The sequence below is a fragment of the Anas platyrhynchos genome, chromosome 15, assembly GCF_047663525.1.
Source record: "Anas platyrhynchos isolate ZD024472 breed Pekin duck chromosome 15, IASCAAS_PekinDuck_T2T, whole genome shotgun sequence".
NCBI classification, from domain to species: Eukaryota; Metazoa; Chordata; class Aves; order Anseriformes; family Anatidae; genus Anas; species Anas platyrhynchos.
The window spans coordinates 18816380-18835797 of NC_092601.1; the positions used below are offsets into that span (position 1 = coordinate 18816380).

Genomic DNA, 19418 nt, shown 5'->3' on the forward strand with positions numbered 1-19418 from the left:
CGCAGCCTGACCCTCGCGAGCCCCGGTTAAAGCCGGGTGCCTGAGCGCCTCTCAGGATGTTTTCCTCCTTCCTGTCAAGCCACGATGTTCCTATGCCCAAGTGACACATTTGGGAAATGGAGGCTTTTGCTTTTCCAGCTTTGCTTACGCGGGTGTCTCTATGGAAACCGCTCTGCCGCCCTCCCCTCTCGCCAGCGGGCTCTCTGATGGCTGCTCCAAGTGAGGAGCTTGTGTAACGCGCACCATTTTGTGGCACGAGCCTTGTTGTTAGCGATCGCTGCTTGCTTTTCAGTCCGTACCTGCCGGGCGATTCTCCTCCTGGGGGGCTCTGCCCGCACTGCACCCAGTGCCACCCATCCCACTGCTGCTCACCCCAATACTGACAGGCCATTGGGATCAGCCGAGCTCGGCTCCCAGTTCCCCTCCTGCCACGGAGAGCTGTTGGCATCGGCTGTGCTCTGAACCTTAAATTAAGGCTTAGTCATGCTTCTTTTTCCCCTCACACCCAGGCAGGGCAGGCTGCGAGGGGTACCCAGGCCCATGTTGGGGCACACAGACCCTGCTGGCAAAGACCTTGCTCAGCCACACAAATGGCAACGCTGAGCGTTGGGTCTGAGCTGCCAGGGCTTGCTTCCTGGCCATCGTGCCAGGGGCTGAGAACCTCAGATGTTGGTGGGAACGAGCTGCTGCTGGTACGTCGGCAGTGCTGGGGTGCTCTCCGGCAGGGCACCCATCCATCCATCCATCCATCCATCCATCCATCCATCCATCCATCCATCCATCCATCCGCCTGCTGCTCCTGGGTCGTGGCTGTGGGAGCCCAGCATCATCCTGCCCTGCCCTGCAGTGCCAGGTGCTCACCTCCTGCCCCGACGTTGGAGAAGCTCACACGGGCTCCCCGGTGCGCACGCGGCCCCGCTCACTCTGCGCTCTGCGCCGCGGCGGAAGTGCCGAGGGATTGCTGCTACTCACAGCATCTCTTTTTAGAGCAGAGCGCGGGTTTTGGCAGTGCTGCTGCCCAGCCCACGCAGCCCCGAGCGGTGCCAGCCTCAGGGGAAGGCTGGCAGCTCTGCTGAGCTGGCGGGGACGCGGGTGAGTCTGCTGTGCCGTGCTGTGCCGTGCTGTGCCGTGTGCCCGGGGCTGAGCCAGGCATTCATTGAAGGTCTGCAGGTGGAGAGGTGCCGGGGGAGCAGCTTTGCAGTTTTGAAGGCATCTCAAGCCTCTGGCTCTGGTGTGGGTTTGTTCGGGCTCGTGTGAGTCAATGGCTTCTGAAAGCCGATTGAAGAGAAGCGTTCCCGGGAGATCACGCATCACAAGTTCCAGATGAGTGGGCTTCTCTTTCTCCTCCATGTGCCAAGGCACACGTGGCCTGAAGCCAACCCGGAGCAGCTCGGGTGGCTGCTCTGCTCCTGCACAGAGCTGGGATGCGGTGGGGGCTGCTCCTTGCCCCCTGCTAACCCAGATGTGCCAGGGGGCCCCAGCGCTCAGCACCCGGCACCAGGTACAATTTGCTGTGAAATGTGGCTGTGTTGTGGTGGGACACGAGCGGGGCCGGGCATTGCTGCCCTGCTGCAGCGCTTGGGAGCAGGGCGGGCAGTGGTGTGCCCCCATGGCACATCCCCATGGCACATCCCCATGGGCACCCCTTGGCATCAGGGTAGGGCCCGGGTTTCACGAGGTCTGGTCACGGCAGCAGACCTCGACTCGTTTTCTGTGGGGTGTCAGTTCAGGCAGGTCTTTCTTAAACGCATTAACTTGCTGCACGTATTAATGTGCGTGAATTAATGTGAGAAGTGCTTGACAATGCTTAAAATAACTTTGTTCCCGAGCAGGCGTCAATGCACAGCATATGTGTTTTTCCCTCCTGAATAATTACACACGTGAGGTCAAATTGCTGCTAACAGCTCAGCTCACCCGTGGGACCTGCTGTGCTGGGAGGGCAGCGGGTGCAGGACCCCTCCAGAGACCCCAGCTGCGGCCTGAGCCATCGGCTGTGCTCAGGCTTCCCAGGGGCTGTTCCTGGGAGGGCAAAAAAGCCACGGTGCCGACGTGTGGGTTTTGGTTCACTTCTGTGAAGGGTTTGCAGGTGCCTGTTCCCCGGAGCACAGCCCGGCTGGCTGGGTGTCCCCAGGCACTACCCTGGTGCTGGGGCTGGAGGTGCAGGATTTGGGCTGTTTCAGCACCTGCTGCTTTTGGGGAAAACTGATTCAGTAACGGGGCACTGTTCTGGCAGAGCACTGCGGTGTGCCCGGTGAGCCACGTTTCCTCGGCACCTCGCAGTCCCCTGGCTGGGTGCTGGTGCCGTGGGTTGGACGTGTGCGTGGAGCCTGCAGCGGGGCCGTGTTTGCTGCTGACTTCTGGAAATGTTCCTCTGACTTCTGCGGGGGGACATCTGCACTTACAACCGGAGTTTGTTAGCAAGGAGCTGTGTTTTAAGGTTGCGTGGGGATTTTTTCGCCTGCAAAAAACAACTTTTTCTTAGCAAGGATTGCCAGTCTCCTCTGCTCACAAGGTGCTGAGTGCTGACCCTGAAGGTAAATCCAGCAAAATGGGGGCAGGAGCCGAGGGAAGGATGGGACCAACCCCGGGAGCTGCTGGCTGTGGGTGCTGTGCCCGTTCCTCTCCCCGTGCAGACGCAGCAGCACAGCTCAGCGTGGCCGGGGTGGCTCTGTGTGCCCGTGCCTGGCAGACGGCGTTATCGCTATTAATTGCTGCCGAGGTGTTCTGAGACGCCAAAGATAGGTCTGAGGAAGAGGCTGCGGAGAGCCTGCTGGCTCTGCACCTCGTGCCCGGGCAGGGAAGGAGCCTGGTTTTGATCACATCGCTGCTCGGCATCGCACAGTTGTGTTTTCTGTTTCCTTCTGGCCAGAGGCTGCAGCTTGTGCTCATTTCCCAGCCCGTGCTCGGGCAGCTGCAGTTCTGTGCCTGCAGCATGCCCGGGGTGCTCAGGAGCTGTGGCTGCACTCTCAGGGTGTGCGAGGGGCCTCGGGCTGCAGAGCTGTGAAGCGGGGGCGATGGGATGGCCAGGCAGGGACACAGCCCAGCGCCTTGGTGTGTGCTGCACCAACACCTCTGTTGGGCTGTGGTTTCTGCACGGCTGTGGGTGTGGGGCTGGGTGTGGGTGTGCAGCAAGGCTCCGACCCCCCGGTGCCTCCTGGCCCCCCTCCATGGGATGCTCAGGGGCTCTGCTGGGTCAGGTCCCAGTCGGGAGCAGGTGGGAGTGAGCTGGGCAGGCACTGCTGCTCCACGGGGCTTTCTGCGATGTTGAATCCTTGCGAATTGTGGGCTCTGACAGCAATATTAACACAAGAGCTGGAGCTATTGCTGGAGAGCAGAAACTCTTCTCAACGATCAAAGCCAGAGCTGCCATCAGCGGTGCCTTGGCTGCGTGCTGTGCTCCGCGTTAGCGCTCACAGGGATTCATCTCTGTGACTTCTTCCCTGTGCCATCAGCGAGCACCTTGGAGCTGCGGCCCTGGCGGTGGTGGAGGCATGCCCAGGGCAGAGGCAGCATTTATCTCGGGGTCAGTTTATCTCCCGGTCTGTGCCGGGTTGTTTTGGGCTGGTTCTGCTGGCTCTGCGGGCGGACAGCCCGGGAGCACGGCGATGCTGCTGGTGCCCGTGGTGCAGCCAGCTGCTGAGGAGGGGTTTGCCCTGCGGGGAGGGGGCTGGCGCTCACCGTGCTTCAGCCCCCGCTGCTCCGTGCACCCAGCTGCGGGATGCAGCAAGTGGGCTGGGGCTTTAATGAAGCACCGAGAGCTGGTACGGGCCGTTCCCAGTGTCTCAATGGACTTGTATGAACTTCAGAGACATGGATTATAGTACATTAGTTGCTTTTTTCCCCCCCTAAATCCTTCCTTCGAAGGGTTCCTGCTTAGGACAAGTTTTCGAGAGCTGCCTGGTGTTGCAGCTGCAGGTGCAGGATGTGTGCATTTGTGCATGGATGCGATCAAGAGCTACAGATTGGTTTGTCAGGTCTGTTTTTTTAGGGATGAGAAGTGCTATTTAATAATGCTGTTTGCAGTGCTGTCTGCAGAAGATCTTCTGTTACTGCCAGATGCTGCCGGGATGTTTGCTGCTGGATATTCAGACCTGATTTTTTTTTTTTTTAAATTGGATTGCAAAGCGATTTCTGAAACTTCAGGCAAGTTTCCATCCATTTAGGTGCCAGCCCACCGATAGGAGGAAGCCTGGCTGCCGCCTGGCCGTGCCTCTGGCTGTAATTACAGCTACAGCTAATTGCACGCCGGGCTGCACAGGTGAGTCGTGGTGGCCACAGCCCGGGAGCTTTTCTCAGGGGCATCTTCATTCAGCTCAAGCCAGTTCCCTGCGCTGGGAAAAGCCATGTCCCTGGAGCTGAGATCGCACCGGGGGCAGAGCAGGCTGAGCAAAAGGCTGGGTGTGAGATGGGTGCTGCCGTGCTGGGCCATGCCCCAAGGACAGGCCATGGGGGGCTCCCAGGAGGGAGCAGTGGGAACGATGGGGCCGGCAGGCAGGGAAGGTGCAGGCGGTCACAGGGCTCATCCCGGGGCTCTTGCTGCCTCCTGCCCCCCAGAGCTGGTGTAACAGAAACCCTGAACGAAGCAGACTTTCTGACAGGGACTGGCTTCTCTGGCATAAAAACCGATGCAAGGTTTTGTTTTCCCCCAGGAGCAGAGTAAACAATTCCCTGTGCAGCACTAATTGATGACCCATTTTTCATTCTCGTAGCATTGACAGGCGCTGCGTACGCTGCATGGGAGAGCTGATCCCACAATAAATGTGCTGTAAAGATTCCTGTTCTGCTTTGCCGCATGGTATGGCCTCGGTGGAGAAAATGAAGATAAATCTGTTTGTTGAGCACCACGTTTCTTATTCCCAGTATTGGCACGGATCTGCGTGAGCCATCTCTGCCCCCTTTGTTTCCAAGACTGCCTGGTTTAGAAGGAAGCATGGATATTTTTAAAAAATCTCTCCCCTTTTATAAAGTGGAGGAGACGGAAGGGCTGAGTAATGCAGCTGGGACGGGGGAGCTGCCTCGCAGTGTCCCCATGGTGGGAGGAGGACGTGGTTCTGGGTTCTGCCTGCTCCCAGGACCCATCCAGCACCTCAGCACCAGCTCTGGGATGCGCTGTGGTGTTCTGCAGGCTTCTGCCTCTCGGTGGTCTCTGCAGGGCTGGGCTGGATCTGCATGGCTCTAGGACCTCTGCAGCAGATCCTCTCCTGCACATTTATAGGGCAATAAGTGAGTCTCTTCTTCCCATTTCTCTTTTGGTGAGCCATTTTCTCCACCATCCCATGCAACCCAGAGGTGTAGACTTTCCTGTTCAGTGGAGCAGCCCAGGCTGAGAAGGGAGAGCTCTGGGGACACGGGCACCAAACTGGGGCTGCTCCTTCCCGGGGGCCACCTCTGCCAGGCACGGCTCCTGAGGGAGATGCTGAGGAGCAGAGCAGGGCTTGCTTTTACAATGCATGATCCTAAACAGATCCTCTTACCCCTAATCTGTCCCCAAGACACGGCTCTCTCCTTCTTGCCAGAAAAAACCTTTTATGTGCAGACTGATGTGAATAGAAGATGATAACTCACTAATTCTTCAGTGTGTCTGCTTTCAAAAGAGGATTGACTCTTATCTCCTGCAGGGCCGGCAGCCAGGCAGATGTTAATTGGGCTTTAATGCAGCGAACGTGGCTCTTGGGAAGACGGGCAGTCGGGCTCCTGCGCCTTGGGCTGCAAACGGCACCCGGGGCTGGGGCTGCTTGTGGGGTGGTGCTGAGCCCTGCTCGTGCTGCGGGGCCTGGTGTGCAGAGGGGACACGGCGGGGTGACCCTCGGGGGTGGCAGGCAGCGAGGAATGGCCCCAGCAGTGTCCGTGGCGAGGTGCCGTGCCCGTGTGCTGACGGTGGGGTCTGCGCCCAGCTGGGGAGCGAGTGCTGGCCTGGTCCCGTTTTGGAAAGGACCTCGGCAGCGGGGCTGGGCAGGCTCTGCTGCACACAGGGTGTGCGAGTCCTGGGGGAAAAAAGGCAAAAGTTTGCAAGTTTAGCAGCAGAGCAGAAGCGCACGGTGCCGCCGAGGAGACTGATGGCCTGTCCTGGCAGACAAATGGCCGGGCTTGCTCTCCGAGCAGAAGATTTATGGGATGATGCGGAGGGCACCGCTGTGGGGCCTGGTGGCTGCCCGGGTGTCCCGGCCTCCCCAGGGGACGTGCCAGGGCTGCGGGGATGCTCGGGCATGGCCCTGGCAGTGGCACAGCCCGGTGGTCACCACCTGCCCAGCACCACACTGCGCTCGTCTGCCTGCATCCTGCCGTGCTGCCCTGCTTCCCAAAAGGTTTGTGCAGGCTCAGGGGCAGCGTGGGGCTGCTTTGCCTCCTCTGCTGCATGGCACGGGCTCCTCGAATGCTCATCCCTAAACTGTGGGCTGCTGGGCTCGCTGTTTGCTCTCCCCATCCAGACAAAGCGTGCTGGGAGCGTTGGCTGCACGCACAGGACGAGCTCCTGCGCTCCTCTGTGACACGGTGACAGGGACAGCAGCCTGGCACCACGTGCTCTGAGAGCTTGTGCGAGGGGAGATAAGAGCTCAGCAGTGCTCGTGCTGCTCTGGTGTCTGTTTGCGGTTGCTGAAACTTAAATATTTGCTCCTGGTTCCGATTTATCTCTCTTAATGGATCTTGATTTCAGAAGTGCAGCTCCTTGTGCAGTATGGGCCTCCTGCTCTCTTCTTGTTCGTTACCCCATCGGACACAACAGGAGGTGTTTTTTAAAAAAAATAATAAAATAAAAAAATCAGCTCTGTCAGAGCAGTTTCCCAAACAAGATGCCTGGGCAGCTTTTCCTGGAGGACCGGCATAATACAGCAGTCTCAGGCATGGTCCTGCTCAGGGACAGAGCCCCCATCCTGCCCACTGACACCTCCTGTTCCCGGTGCCGCGCTCCCATCTCCGTGGAGTCTCGCTGCTGTGGCTGGAGGAGGCGCTGAGCACCCAGCACCAGCTCGCTGGCAGCGGCACGTGCGTGTTGGGGGGAAAACTCCAGGGTTTTAATGAGCAAATTGAATGCAGTGTCCTGCTGCTCTGGGCAGATTTCCACATCGATCCTTAATCCGTTTTCATAGCTGCTCTCAGGGGCAGTGTGTGTTTGTCTGTCTGCTACGGCCCCATCACAGCAGCATCCCTGCCCCGCTGTGGGGTGCTTGTGCTCACGGTGCTGCGGGGGGAGCAGCCAGGGCAGGGGCTCCTTGGGGCTCTGCAGAGCGGATTTGGGGGCTCTCCTCGGCACGAGCCCTGCAGGACCCCGCACGCGGCCACGGCTGGCACACCGAAGCCCTGGCAGCGCACCCAGCCCTGGCCGTGTGGCAGCCCTGGCAGCCCTGCAGCCCGCAGCTCAGCCATTACCGCCGCTAATTAACTCGGCGAGTGCCCCGGCCGTTGCTGGTCGGGTTTGATGTATGCTCTCTAATGCAATTGTTCCCCCTTCCGCAGGAACTCGCCCTCCCGCTTATTAGCGCGGGCGCAGGCGGGTGGGATGCTGCTGCCTTCAGAGCGCACTAATGACATTCAGTGGTGTTTTTTTTTTTGTTTTTTTTTTTCCCCTATTCTAGACATGGAGATGGCGGTGTGGTGGGGACCTGCCCCCATGGATGACCCCCCAGCAGCAGGGTGGGCACAGCCGCAGCCCCTGGCACGGGGAGGGGGCGCAGGGCTCTCTGGGGAGCTGCTGGGTCCCCGTGTCCTGGGATTTTCTCTTCCCAGCCCTCCACAGGTGGCCGTGCCCAGGCTGTGCCGTGCCACCCGGGTGTGCGCAGAGGGGGACGCTGTGGTGGGGCTGTCATTCCAGGCAGCCCTCGGGGTGCCGGGGAGCCGGGGCCAGCTTCTATTCCCTGGTGTCGGAGGGTTTCAGCAAGCAGCTTGTGATTTGTCAGTTTAATTGCGAAGCGAGTTAATCCATGTATCCAATTTAATCTTTAAGGCTTTAATTAATGAGCTAATGTGTGGAAAAGCTGCAGAGGCCGAGAGCAGGACAAGGCAGGACAGGGCTGTGTGCGCGACTGCTCACCACGGGTTTGTTTCCCTGCCCCGCTGCCCTCCCGTGCTGGGGATGTCCCCGAACAGCAGCCACAAACGAAGTGTCCCGAGAGCAGCAGGGCTTGGGGGAGCAGCGGGGTTTTGTTCTGCCAGTGGGCGCCTTCCTCCCCTCCTCTCTGCTTCCAAAAGGCAGAGCTTGTGCTGTGGTCACCGGGGTGGGACCGTGCTGCGGGGCTGCTGGCGCGTGGCTAACACAGCCCCTAACTGCAGGAACCTGCACTTGGCAATCCCTTCGCCCCTGCGTCTGCAAGGTTCCAGCTTTATTTATCTGTCATCCCGAGGAGTATTTAGCTTACGAGCAGCTTGTTCCTCCAACAAAGGCACTCCACTCATTCCACTGCTACTCCCACCAGAAAACATTTCCTACCTCCGCTCAAGCCCTGTGAAAGGGACGGGTGAGCACGGCTGTCCTGAAAGCAGGGAGCGACAGCACAGCCGAGCTGCGTGGATGGCTTCCCTGCCTGCTTCTGCGTAGCGGGGGGGCCTGTTGTGAATATTACCTCCTTTATGTTAAACTGTGCACAATGAGGAACAAACCCCCAGCACTCCAACACGGCTCCTCCTTGCATTCAGGGCCGGCGGCGCGGTTTGTGTTTCGGTACATTGGAACATGTTGTCTTTTGTCTTTGGCTGCTTTTTGTTCACTGAAACACCCAGCTGTGCCTTTTGAGGGCTGTGAGTATGGCACTGAAGTGTAGCTCCCCGAGCTGGGAGCCTGGCGGCCCTGCTGCTGGGGTGGGCTCAGGCAGCCCCTCCGCTGGGTACCTGCTGGAGCCACCTGGGTGCTGGCTGCAGCCCTGCCCTGTGGTGCCATTGCCTTTTTTCACACAGCCTGTCCTGCTTCTGCTCGGCTTTTTTTTTTCTTCTTTTACCTTTTTGCTTCCAGCCCGTGCTCACTTGCAGTGCTCCTTTGCTCACATTGACCCGACGGTCCTGCAGCAGATGAGCAGGAGCATCCCGAGCCACCTTTCTGCTCCAAATTCAGCTGCACAAACTTTGCTGGTAGATAAATGCTCTACAAGTTGGAGGAGCTGAAAACAGGCACTTGGAAAGGCTTGCAAATGCACAGGAATTCGTGTCCCCTTGTTGGCACATCCCACAATGACCCTTCAGGCCACCTGCCTGAGCATGCTGTGGGTGGCAGCCCCGTGCTGTGGCTCTGAGCCCCCCATTGCTCCTCGTAGGGCGAGCCGGGGGGGCTGCAGCATGGTCACACTGTGCCAGCACCAGCCCTGGACCCTGCTGAAACCCTGGGGACTCAAGGTTTTTCCCCAGCCTGGCCCAGCAGCACTTGGGCGCACACACTCCTCCTTGCTCTTCTAGATTGCAATTAATTTTAAGAATCCCCCCCAACACGAAATGTAGGTCAGTCCTAATTAGTTTGAATCCTGCTGCTGCCAGCTTTGCTTTTAATTAAGCTCCTCCAGAGGGGAGGCAGCGCACGAGGTGCGGTGCTGGAGCTGCAGCCCTCGTGGCACTCGTCACACGCCTCGTGGTCCCCGCTGGCAGTGCCCGGTCACCCGGCTGCCACCGGTGCTGGCACTGCGCTCACGGCATCGCTCACCACGAGGACAGGGGCACGGAGCCCCCTTCCCACCTGGGGGCTGCTGCACCCTGCTTGCTCCGTGTTTGGAGTGAGCTGAGCCCTGGGCACGGCTGTCGGCTGCAAACTGGTCCCAGTTTGTGCATCAGCTTGGGGCAGGGAGCTGGCCACGAGCCGTCCTCCTGGTCCCCAAGATCCTCCTGCTGCAGGCAGCTGCAAGCTGTCACCCGCAGAAAACCAGCTCCGGCTGCCAGTGGAGGTTTGCTTTTCATCCAGCAGCGAGGTTTGTGCTATGAAATATTTAGTGAGGACCGGCTGTCCCTCGCCGTTCGCTCGCGGCTGTGGTTGTTGTGGGGTGATGCCTTCCTCCCAGTCCCAGCCCCTCTGCGCTGGGCAGGTGGTGGGGCCAGGGGTGGGCTGGGGGCCAGACCCTGCGCCCTGACTGCAGGGGGGGCAGCTCTGGCTCGGCTGTACCGGCCTGTGTGGGGCCATCGGGGCTGGCCAGGGATTTCTGAGGGCAAATTGGGCATGGAAATGAGATCTCTTGCAGAACAGTAAGCCTTGCACCTGCAGAACCTGCGTGGATTGGGCTGGTATGAGGCAGCAGCGTGGGGCCAGCGCCGTGTGCTTCACAAGGGGTCTGTCACTGCAAGGGGGGCACTGGCAGTGGTGGACGTTGGGGTCCGCGCTGGGACTTCTCCCCTTTGCTCACTGTGCTCTTTTTTCCAGCAGAGGGGTCCTGTTCCCCCCGGGGTGCCGTTACACCGCGGTCTCCTGCACTTTGTGCGTTCCCCCCAAGCTGCCGTGGCTTTGCAGCTGATGGTGCTGTATTTCAGCACCAAAACATTCTGCAAATCCCCGACACGGTGTGAGCGGTGTCTGTGGAGTGTGGCTGCTCCAGCCCCTTTACATTCATGGTGCTGGCACCCTCAACGGACCCGCTCCGTTCCCCTGCCACGAGCCATGCGCCCGCAGCCCCCTGCCAAGGAGTTTTCTCAGCGCCCTGTGCAAGTGTTCGCCACCCACACCCCTTCCCCTCCCAGCCGTGGGCTGGCTGCCCGTTTTTACCCCTTCCAGGGCCGTGAATCACTCCGCTCCCTCATCTCCATCGCTGCCTTTGAAGGTATTTATAAACTGCGACCGTCTCCCCTGCGCCTGCTTTAGCAGACGGTGTAAATTTAGCGCGCTCGTTGACTCCGCTCCTCTCTTCCTCGCCCGCATCCTCGCTGCTGGAGGAGCGTGGCTGTGCAGGAGCTGAGATCTTACCTCTGGCCTGATTAAAAACATCAAAACGCAGAGGCAGAGCCCTGCCAGCGCTGTCCTGGCGGGTGATGCCGAGCGCCAGCATCCCACAGTGTTGGATAATTGTGGCAGGTCAGCGCGCGAGGCGCTGGGATGGCCTCTCCGTGGGGCAGAGGCGCTTTGCTGAGCTCTGCCCGGTGCTTGGTGGCCCTGCCTGCTGCTGAGGTCACCTCACAGGACGGCCAGAGGGGATGCATGCGGCACTGTGCACCCCGGGGAGCTCCACACGCCGGCTGCGGGCTTTGGCTCAGTTGTAAATGCAGCAGGTGCCGGTCCCCAGCACACCCAGCCCCGTCACGCACCACTGCTTGGGATTGTTTTAATCACACCCTGGTGATTACTGTGCTAATTTCTGTCGATCTAGCAAGCAAATTAATCTCCTCTCTGCTCCGTCCTCTGGGGCTGTTTGATCTTTAGGGTTGGGTTTGATGAACGTTTAGAGCCGCCTGCAGCTCGCGGGGCTGCGGTCGCTTGGTGTGCGGTCAGAGTATGGCCCTGGCCAGGCTCTCCCCACACACCTCACGATGCCCCCGTCCCACACCACTGCCAGCTCCATCCAGGTGATCGTAAAACGTTTCCTGTTGGCTCTGACAAACAGGATCTGAGGAGCTGGCACTGCTTTACTGGTGCCCGTGGTGCCCAGCCCCTGCCCTCGCGAGCACGCAGGTCTTGCAGTGCTGTGGGATGGGTGACGTCTTCCCAACCTGGTTTTGCTCCCTCCCTGCTGCTGGATCTCGCAGGAACCTGCACCTCAGCCCCAGGCAAGCACCGGGGGGTGGCACAGAGGGGCACGACCCCTCCTGCTCCTCCCTGCCAGCCCTGCTGCTAAACACGAGCAAAATGGGGAAAAACAAACCAAGAGGGAAAGCGGTGCTTGCTGGGAGAAAAATCAGCAAAAGTGGCAGGCAGAGGAGTTATTTTTACGTTGCTAACTGAATATGGAGTAGTTAGCTGCGCCTTTTGAAGGCCATTAGGACGGGATGCTGGCACTCATTAATTTATTGCCAGAGGTGGTCTAGCCTGAGCCGCGCAGCACACTAAATCAGCAGTGCAGACACAAAGATTTAAGTATCCAAATATATGTAACTTGCAGCAGGCGCGGGAAATGATCTTCTCACTGTGCCACCATGCAAATTACTCCAACAGGCGCTGTGACCAATTTATGCAAGTTTAAGAAAATGGGGGAGAAAATCAGCATAAACACAGCGGTGGAGCCGGTGCAGGCGCGGGGCAGCAGCTGCCAGGCGGGCGGCCTCACCGCTGCTTCTCTTCTCTTTCAGAATAAGGTGCTGACGGTGGATGGGGTGAAGGTGAAGCTGCAGGTGCGTCCCCATGGCCCTGGAGCAGCTCCCGCGGTGTTCGGGGCTCGGTAAAACCCCTGGGAGCCAATGGGCCAGGAGCAGCCCCAAAAGCTGGTCCCCATCTCCATCCCTTGCTTGGAAGCTGTCGTTGCGTGCATGTACACGTGTGTGCAGTGCACCCCCTCCTCTGTCCCTCCCTGCCAGCCCCTCCGAAAAGGCAGCAGGCAGAGCCCCAGCTGCTCGCCCCGAGCCCCAGCTGCTTCCTGACCCCTGTGCCAGAAGCCGAATAACGCCATTGGCACCGATCTTCCCCCGACAGCAGCGTGGCACTCTGGAAACAAATCGCGGCATTAAGAGCTGATAAATTAAAGTAACGAGTCCCCACACATCCATCTGCTGGATGGATTTTCCCATTAAGGAGGCGTCGCGAGGACCCTTTGCCGCACGCCGCCGTCCCCGCGGCCAGATGTGCTGAGGAGCAGGGAGGTGCTGCTTAAACATTCACTGCGCTTGGCACCGCTCCTCTTACCGGCCTCAGAACCCCCCTGCAGCCGCGAGGCGTTCACGTGCAGACAGAGCAGCCCCTGGGCTGCTGCTGGAAGCGAAACACTGAGGGAACTTTGTGGGGTTGTGCCATGTGCTCGTTCTGCCCCGCGGGATGCAGCTGACCCCTGTCCTCTGCCCTCCAGATCTGGGACACGGCGGGGCAGGAGCGATTCCGCAGCGTCACGCACGCCTACTACCGGGACGCCCACGGTGAGCACTCCGGGGGCTGGGGGCTCAGGGGGGGCACGGTGCCAGCACTAACAAGCCCCTGCTCTCTCCACAGCCCTGCTCCTGCTCTACGATGTCACCAACAAAGCGTCCTTCGACAACATCCAGGTATGTGCAGCGCCTCATGGTCCTCTCCTGGTGGTCTCGGGCAGCTCCATGGGTTTCCTGCACTGCTGGGGCACCGCGGAGGCTCTGCAGCTTCTGAAGCCCTGTGCACTGGGCACTGGGATTTACTGGTGGTGGTGGTGGTGCTCTGTGCCAGCCCCGGAGATGAGCAGGGTCTGGGGACTGGGGAAAAGCTGGGCCCCAGCTGGAGGGAGCCCGGAGCAGAGCTGTGTGCCGGGGGCGCAAAGCGCGGCCGCTTCCGAGGGGCTGCGAGCGGTGCCACGCAGCCGGCTGGCAGAGAGGACGGTGCTGGGGCGTCGGAGGACACGTGGAGAACATTTCCCTTTCCTGGCACATGGAAGGGGCGACAGACTCACCGCACCGGCAGATTTGTGCCGCGTTAATTACAGCACCAGCTGGGGAGCTCGCTCCCGCTAAGCGAGCGCAGCCAGCCGCTAGGAACGAGGCGCTCCCTCGTTCCATGGCAGAGCGTGCCGTGTCCCTGCCCCAGAGCATCGTGCTGTGTCCCTGCCCCACAGCAATTGTGCCATGTCCCTGCCCCGCAGCATCGTGCCGTGTCCCTGCCCCACAGCATTGTGCCGTGTCCCTGCCCCACAGCATCCTCCTGCCTCCCTGCCCCAGGGCACCGGGGGTGCTCCCTGCAGGTGTGGGGAGCGGGGCACTGCCAGCAGTGGCGTTTCGTGCTGAACTTGTGACTCCTCCATGAAAATTACTCGAAGATTTTCCCCCCACGTCGTGGGGTGAGGGATTACGGGGAGTTAGGGTGGGTTTGATTCAATTAGGCTGGATTAGAGGAAGGCAGGCTCGCCACGTGCTGCCTGATCATGCAGTGAAGCAGGCAGGGGGCACGGCCCAGAGCAAACCCTTGGCTTTGTGCTTTACAAACACAAAGGGATTTTTATTTTATTTTTTTTCTGCTACAAGGATGATAAATTTCCCCAATAGCAGCCTTCCAGCCAAGGAGGAAATTTGGGTCCTGCGAGTGCCTGTGGGCAGACCCCAGGGTGTGCAGGGGGTCTGTGGGACCCGGCTGCTCCCTGCCTGCGGTTCCTGCTGTGCCCAGCTGAGTTTCCGAGCTGGGCTTTTCATTTTACGTCTCACCCCCAGCCATCTCCTCCCCGTGCCTGTGTAAAGCCCCCAGTGTGGCGTGGTTGTGGCAGGGTCCCCACGGAGGGGCCCCAGTGCCCAGGCCCTGGGCAGCCCCCATCCTTCTCCTCCTCCTCCTCCTGCAGCTGTTGCTCCCGGCAGCTTCTCTCTGGTTGTCTCCCTGCAGGCCTGGCTGACAGAGATTCATGAATACGCGCAGCAGGACGTGGTCCTCATGCTCCTGGGAAACAAGGTGAGCCTGGCGGAGCTGGAGCTCACCTTGGGGTGAGCCTGCCCGTGGGACGTGGTGCCCAAAAAAACACGTGGGCTGTGGCAGAAAGGCAGGAGCGGGGAGTCAGGGCCCTTAAAAGCGTTCAGCAGAACCCAAAGCCCTGAGCAGAGGGGAGCCAGAGGGGCTTTGCGCCGTGCCCCGGCAGCCCCGGGCTGGCCGAGTTTGGGAGCATTGGGGCAGGAGGGTGCAGGGGGTGTGGGGGCTGCCCAGTGCTGACCTCCCAAATCATCCCAGCTTGCTCTTTGCTGTTGGCAGGTGGATTCAGCCCAGGACAGAGTGGTGAAAAGGGAAGATGGAGAAAAATTAGCCAAGGTAGGGGAGCTGGCTTTTTGCTGCAGCGGAGCCCCTTGTTGGGTGACGGGGGGCAGCACAGGCAGCTGTGGGAGCTGCCTTCAGCCCTTGTCTCGCTCCCATCTCCCTCCACCTCTGCTCTTTCTTTAAGCATCCGCTGCCATTTCTGGCCTCTCAGCCCTATCCTGAACCTCTGAGGAATGAGCACTCCTTTACCTGTCACCCCTCGTGCAGCTTTCCCCCCCCGCAGTGCCGGACCCCTCTCCCCCTGAGCTGAGCCCCGCAGCAGGCGCCGTGCCCGCTGTGCCCACCAGGAGCTGATCTGTGTCCCCGTGGGCCTCCCTCACCTCCTCCTCGTCTCGTCCTGCAGGAGTACGGCGTGCCCTTCATGGAGACCAGCGCCAAAAGCGGCCTAAACGTTGACTTGGCGTTCACAGCCATCGCCAAGTAAGTGAGCGGTCCCGGCTGTGCCATGCGTGTGGCACCGTCCCCTGCACCGCCACCAAGCTGGTGCTGCAAGGGGACAGGTTCTTCAGTTAGAGAGCCGAGGGAAAGCCCAGCTGCATCACGCACCGCTTTATTCTCTGGGGAAGTGCTTGGCCATCCCAAACAGCTGCGGGATGCTTCCCCGGGGGTCTAACAAAGCTCTTAGACCAGGTTTTAGCTCAGCGGAGCTGCTCCAGGCAGCTTAGAAGTAGGTGGAGAGGGCGGAAAGGTAACGCTTGTCCCCTTCCTGCAGGGAACTGAAGCACAGGTCCATGAAGCTGCCCAACGAGCCCAAATTCAAGCTCCACGACTACGTGAAGAAGGAAGTGCGGGGCTCGGGCTGCTGCCGGTCCTAATGCGCCCGGCGCGTTTGTACAGAGACTCATGCCACGTGTTTGTGCGCCGCGCTCTCTCCTCGTGGACAGTGTGTGTGCATGTCTGTCTTGTGTCTGTGTCTGCCTAAAAGGTGAGCTGGGACGTGCGGGGCGAAGGCAGCAGCGGGAGAAGCTCTTTGGGCTGGCACCGAGGCCGGCCGTGCTGCACCACACGCCAGGCACGCTCCCCAAACCCCACAGCACCCACCCACACCTCGTCGCTTGGGTCCCCACAGGGAAATGCATTTTCCTGGCCGGGCTGCTCTGCTTCCACCCGGCTCGGAGCCGCTCTGCCCGCTGCAGGCAGGAGGGGATGTGGGGAAGGGGCTTGGTCAGCACAGCCACGGCTCCCTCCAGCTTCCTCCACCAGCTCAGCAGCGATGCAGCTCAGCCAGGAGCACCCTGGGGTTGCTTTAATGCGAGGAGGAACGATGGGGGTAGGGGAGTGAGTGCCTGCTCTCCGCCAAAATCTGGGTAGGAAGAAGTCCTGAATTCACTTTTCCCACGTACCCGGAATTCAGCTGATCCGATCCTTGGCCTGGGGCACACAGGAAAGCTCTGTTTTCAAGGCAACTGTTTTTTAGCTGCTTATTTCCGTCTGTCAGTCCTTCCCGTGTTGTAACATAGCTCCTCGATGAAGGTTTCTCCTCTTCCCCGCAGAAGACAAGAGCTTAGGTGTCCGTTTGAGTAAGCTCCCGCAAACATCTGTTGTACAGAGGTTTCCTGACTGTGTATCTGTTCAGCGAAGGCTTTGGTTCTCTCACTGCAGCCATTCCTTGTACTTTAATGAGAAGAAAGCTAACGTACTGCAGCTTATTCCTAGTCCCTTCGTGTAAGCGCGATAGCTTTTTTAGACTGCAGCAGTGCTTTGCTCCACAGTTCTCTCGGGACAGCTCTTTCTTCTGCAGGAAGAAGGGCGAGGAGGGTGCTGTAGGCACTGCCTGTACAGGTCTGAGACTCCGCTGCCAGCTCTCTTCAAGGGACCCCTCAGCCCTTTTGTCTGTGCCAGGCACGTGGCTTTTGCTTTTTTTAAAGTTGCACTTCTAAGTACAAATCACAACTTCGGAGGAAGTGTTTGGCCTCTGGCAATTTTCGTATTAAAAAATTCCACCTGCACGACACCGGGTGCCCTGCTGCGCTACCCTCCGCGCACTGCCCTAAACAGAGCACTTAAATCCACCCGTCCCTCACTCCCGGCTGGCAGAACACCGGCTCCCAGACGTTATTTAGCTGCAGCTGCCCCTTGTCGCAGCAGGGGTGCCAGCCTGAGCTGCAGCACAGCGCTCCCCAAGGACACAAATCCCTCGGGGCAGGATTCAGGCAGGCAGTGACAGAGCAGAGCCCTCGGAGCTGCACTTGGTGAGCCAGGTAAAATGCACAGCACTCAGAGCTACTGCTAGAGCGGCTCCAGCACATTGATGGTATGGAGCTGAAAATAACCTACCGAGAACAGAGCATTTTTCCTGCATAGCTTTTAGGGAGAGCTCTCTCTGTTACCTGACTTAAATTTTGTTAAAACTGTTCCTGGGGGAATGTTTGCAGCAACCAGCCTGGAGCAGCCCCTGCTGCTGTGCATCACCGGGCAGCGCCTGCTCCCTGCTGGCAGCAGGAGGCAGGGGCTGGGGGGAGGCAGCCAGGGCAGCCCCCGTTCCTTATCGACCCTTCCCAGCAGCAGGGGCTCAGAAGAGCAGCAGGCAGCTCAGACACCAGGGGCTGTTCCAAGCCTGCCTTTGGTGTTTCCTCAGCATAACTCAGTGTAAGAGCAGCCCCTGCCCCAAGGCGCCAGTCGCTGCACAGACACTGCCTCCTTCCCCCTCCTCACAGGCAGGACACCCCACATCTGGCCAGCCTGAAAAAGCTGCCAGCTCTCTTGGTACTTTGGGGTGGGACCAAAACAATCTAAAAATAATTTAAATAGAGCAGCTGCGAATGCTACTCTTTGGGTATGTCTGTCAGGACCTAACCAGTACAGCAGAAACAGAGCCACATTTGTGGTACTCCTTAACCCACCCAAACTTAAGGGACGCTCAACCCCTGCCTGCCCCCTCACAAGCTCCCTGCGCACCCCTCACCCCCCACTGCCTGCACACAACCCTCGCAGCTGCAGCCCCCCCCCCGCTCCTTTAGCATCTTTTTACACGGGCCTCTAGTGCCACCACGCGCCGCAGGATGGTTCAGTGCATTCCAGCAGGCCGAGGACTTGGCATGACATGCACTTCTCATTCGCTGCCTCTTGTTTACAGCTTTTGTTTCATTCCTGTTAATAAATTTTTTTAATAATCCTTGTGGCTGCAGCGGTACTTCGGTTATTGTCTCTATACCCGAACTGTTTGATCATCCCAATCATTCAGCTCATTCTTGAACCTACTGGATCGCTGTGTTACCAGCATGGGCTCAGGTACCCCAATGCACCCATCAGGAGCTCAAGGGACCCAGACCACAGCTGAACTGCAACACATTGTACAACAGCTCCCTTAACTAATAGCAGTGATTTGTTTTGTAGTGTGCCCAGATGCAAAATTTACAGTTAGTCTGTGGTTTTGTGTTATGCACAGGATTTGTAAATAACAAACAAAAGCAGAAGTCTTTTGAAAACTTTATTGAATTATCTGTAAGCTGTAGAACCAGCCCAATAGAGAACACAAAGCGGAGATACAGCAGCAAGCAGTTTAAAATTTACAACATTGAACTTGATTTGAGAACAAGGAAAGAACAAAGACATGAACAACTTGTTATATTAAAAAAAAATATTAGAATTAAGATTTAAGTCAGTCTCCTACACAATCACTGTGAGGACTGCTGGCTGTGAATCGTTTTGTTTACCTGTACTACTGCATCCACTGCCTGCCATTACCTTTGCTGTAGGCTACCACGTGGCAGAGAAAAAAAGTTTTTATTTTATTTCACAGCATCCTGCAGCTGATGCTGCGTTCTTTAAAAACTACACAGACTCTTTAATTGTACAGCATGAAAAACATCGGTTTCACTGTTTGATACAGCAACCCCAAACGCGTTTTTTAGCTGTATTCGGGTGCATCCCTTGCTGTATTCACAGCCTGATGCCTACGTTACGCCTGGAGTCACAGCTACACGCGGCCCACCAGGTCCCGTTACTCCAGCCCCGATTCCACTTGCCCCAAAGCACCTCGTGGTCCCGCACAGCTTCCCGAGCGGGCTCAGGAGCAGCAGCCCACCACACACGTGTGCACCTCACCGGCCGGAGCTCCACGGCGCCCGCCAGGCCCTCGTGCCTCCCTTCCCGTGCCGCCGGTGCGGTGCGGGTCCCGCCGGCCCTGCGGAGAGAAGGCAGCGCGGTGAGAGCAGCCCGCTGCGCCCCGCGCCGCCCGGCCCGCCGCTCCCTCGAGCCTCAGCCGCGATGCGTCAGCAGGGGCCGCGGCCACCCGCCGCCCTCAGACGAGGTGTCAGAAAAAGTCGGATCATCCCCGGCTCGCCAGGGCCCAGCCCCGGGCCCAGCCCCAGCCCCGCCGCTCCCCGCCCCTCCCGCCGCTCACCTACCTGCCCGCCGGAAAGGCCCCACTCCGCCCCCGCCGAGCCTTTTATAACCACGTCCCTGCCGCTATTGGCCAGGCTGCCCGTGGGCTCAGCCAATCGGCACCAGTTGGGGTGATCGCCCTCGCCCTTCTACCGGCGCTGATTGGCTGCCGCTCCTCCTCTCCTCAGTGGCGCGGTGCGAGCCGAGGCGCGGTTCGGCGCCTCCCGATTGGCTCCCGGCGGAGCCCGAGCGAAGCCAGTAGCAACAGCTGTTGTAACACCGCCTGAGCGCG

General features: G+C 59.2%; 1 protein-coding gene, 1 long non-coding RNA gene and 1 other non-coding gene across 3 annotated transcripts in view; 1 reads left to right on the forward strand and 2 right to left on the reverse strand.

Moving 5' to 3' along the window:
- The window catches only part of RAB26 (RAB26, member RAS oncogene family), a 28974-nt gene extending 11059 nt beyond the window's left edge, over positions 1–17915 (forward strand). Inside the window, exons 3-9 of the mRNA XM_027468833.3 lie at positions 12184–12225; positions 12894–12960; positions 13034–13086; positions 14378–14443; positions 14738–14794; positions 15144–15220; positions 15513–17915. Coding sequence (XP_027324634.1) covers positions 12184–12225; positions 12894–12960; positions 13034–13086; positions 14378–14443; positions 14738–14794; positions 15144–15220; positions 15513–15615 — 465 coding nt within the window. The 3' untranslated portion in view covers positions 15616–17915. The remainder of the gene's footprint in view (positions 1–12183; positions 12226–12893; positions 12961–13033; positions 13087–14377; positions 14444–14737; positions 14795–15143; positions 15221–15512) is intronic.
- Positions 17916–18215: 300 nt separating this feature from the next.
- LOC119718420 (uncharacterized) lies at positions 18216–19409 on the reverse strand. The gene is made up of 2 exons (XR_005269504.2): positions 19150–19409; positions 18216–18926 (listed from the first exon to the last, which is right to left on the reverse strand). It is a non-coding gene; the product is annotated as an uncharacterized lncRNA (long non-coding RNA).
- On the reverse strand, positions 18996–19082 carry LOC113845305 (small nucleolar RNA SNORD60). Its single transcript, XR_003500790.1, has one exon. It is a non-coding gene; the product is annotated as a small nucleolar RNA SNORD60 (small nucleolar RNA).
- Positions 19410–19418: the final 9 nt, after the last annotated feature.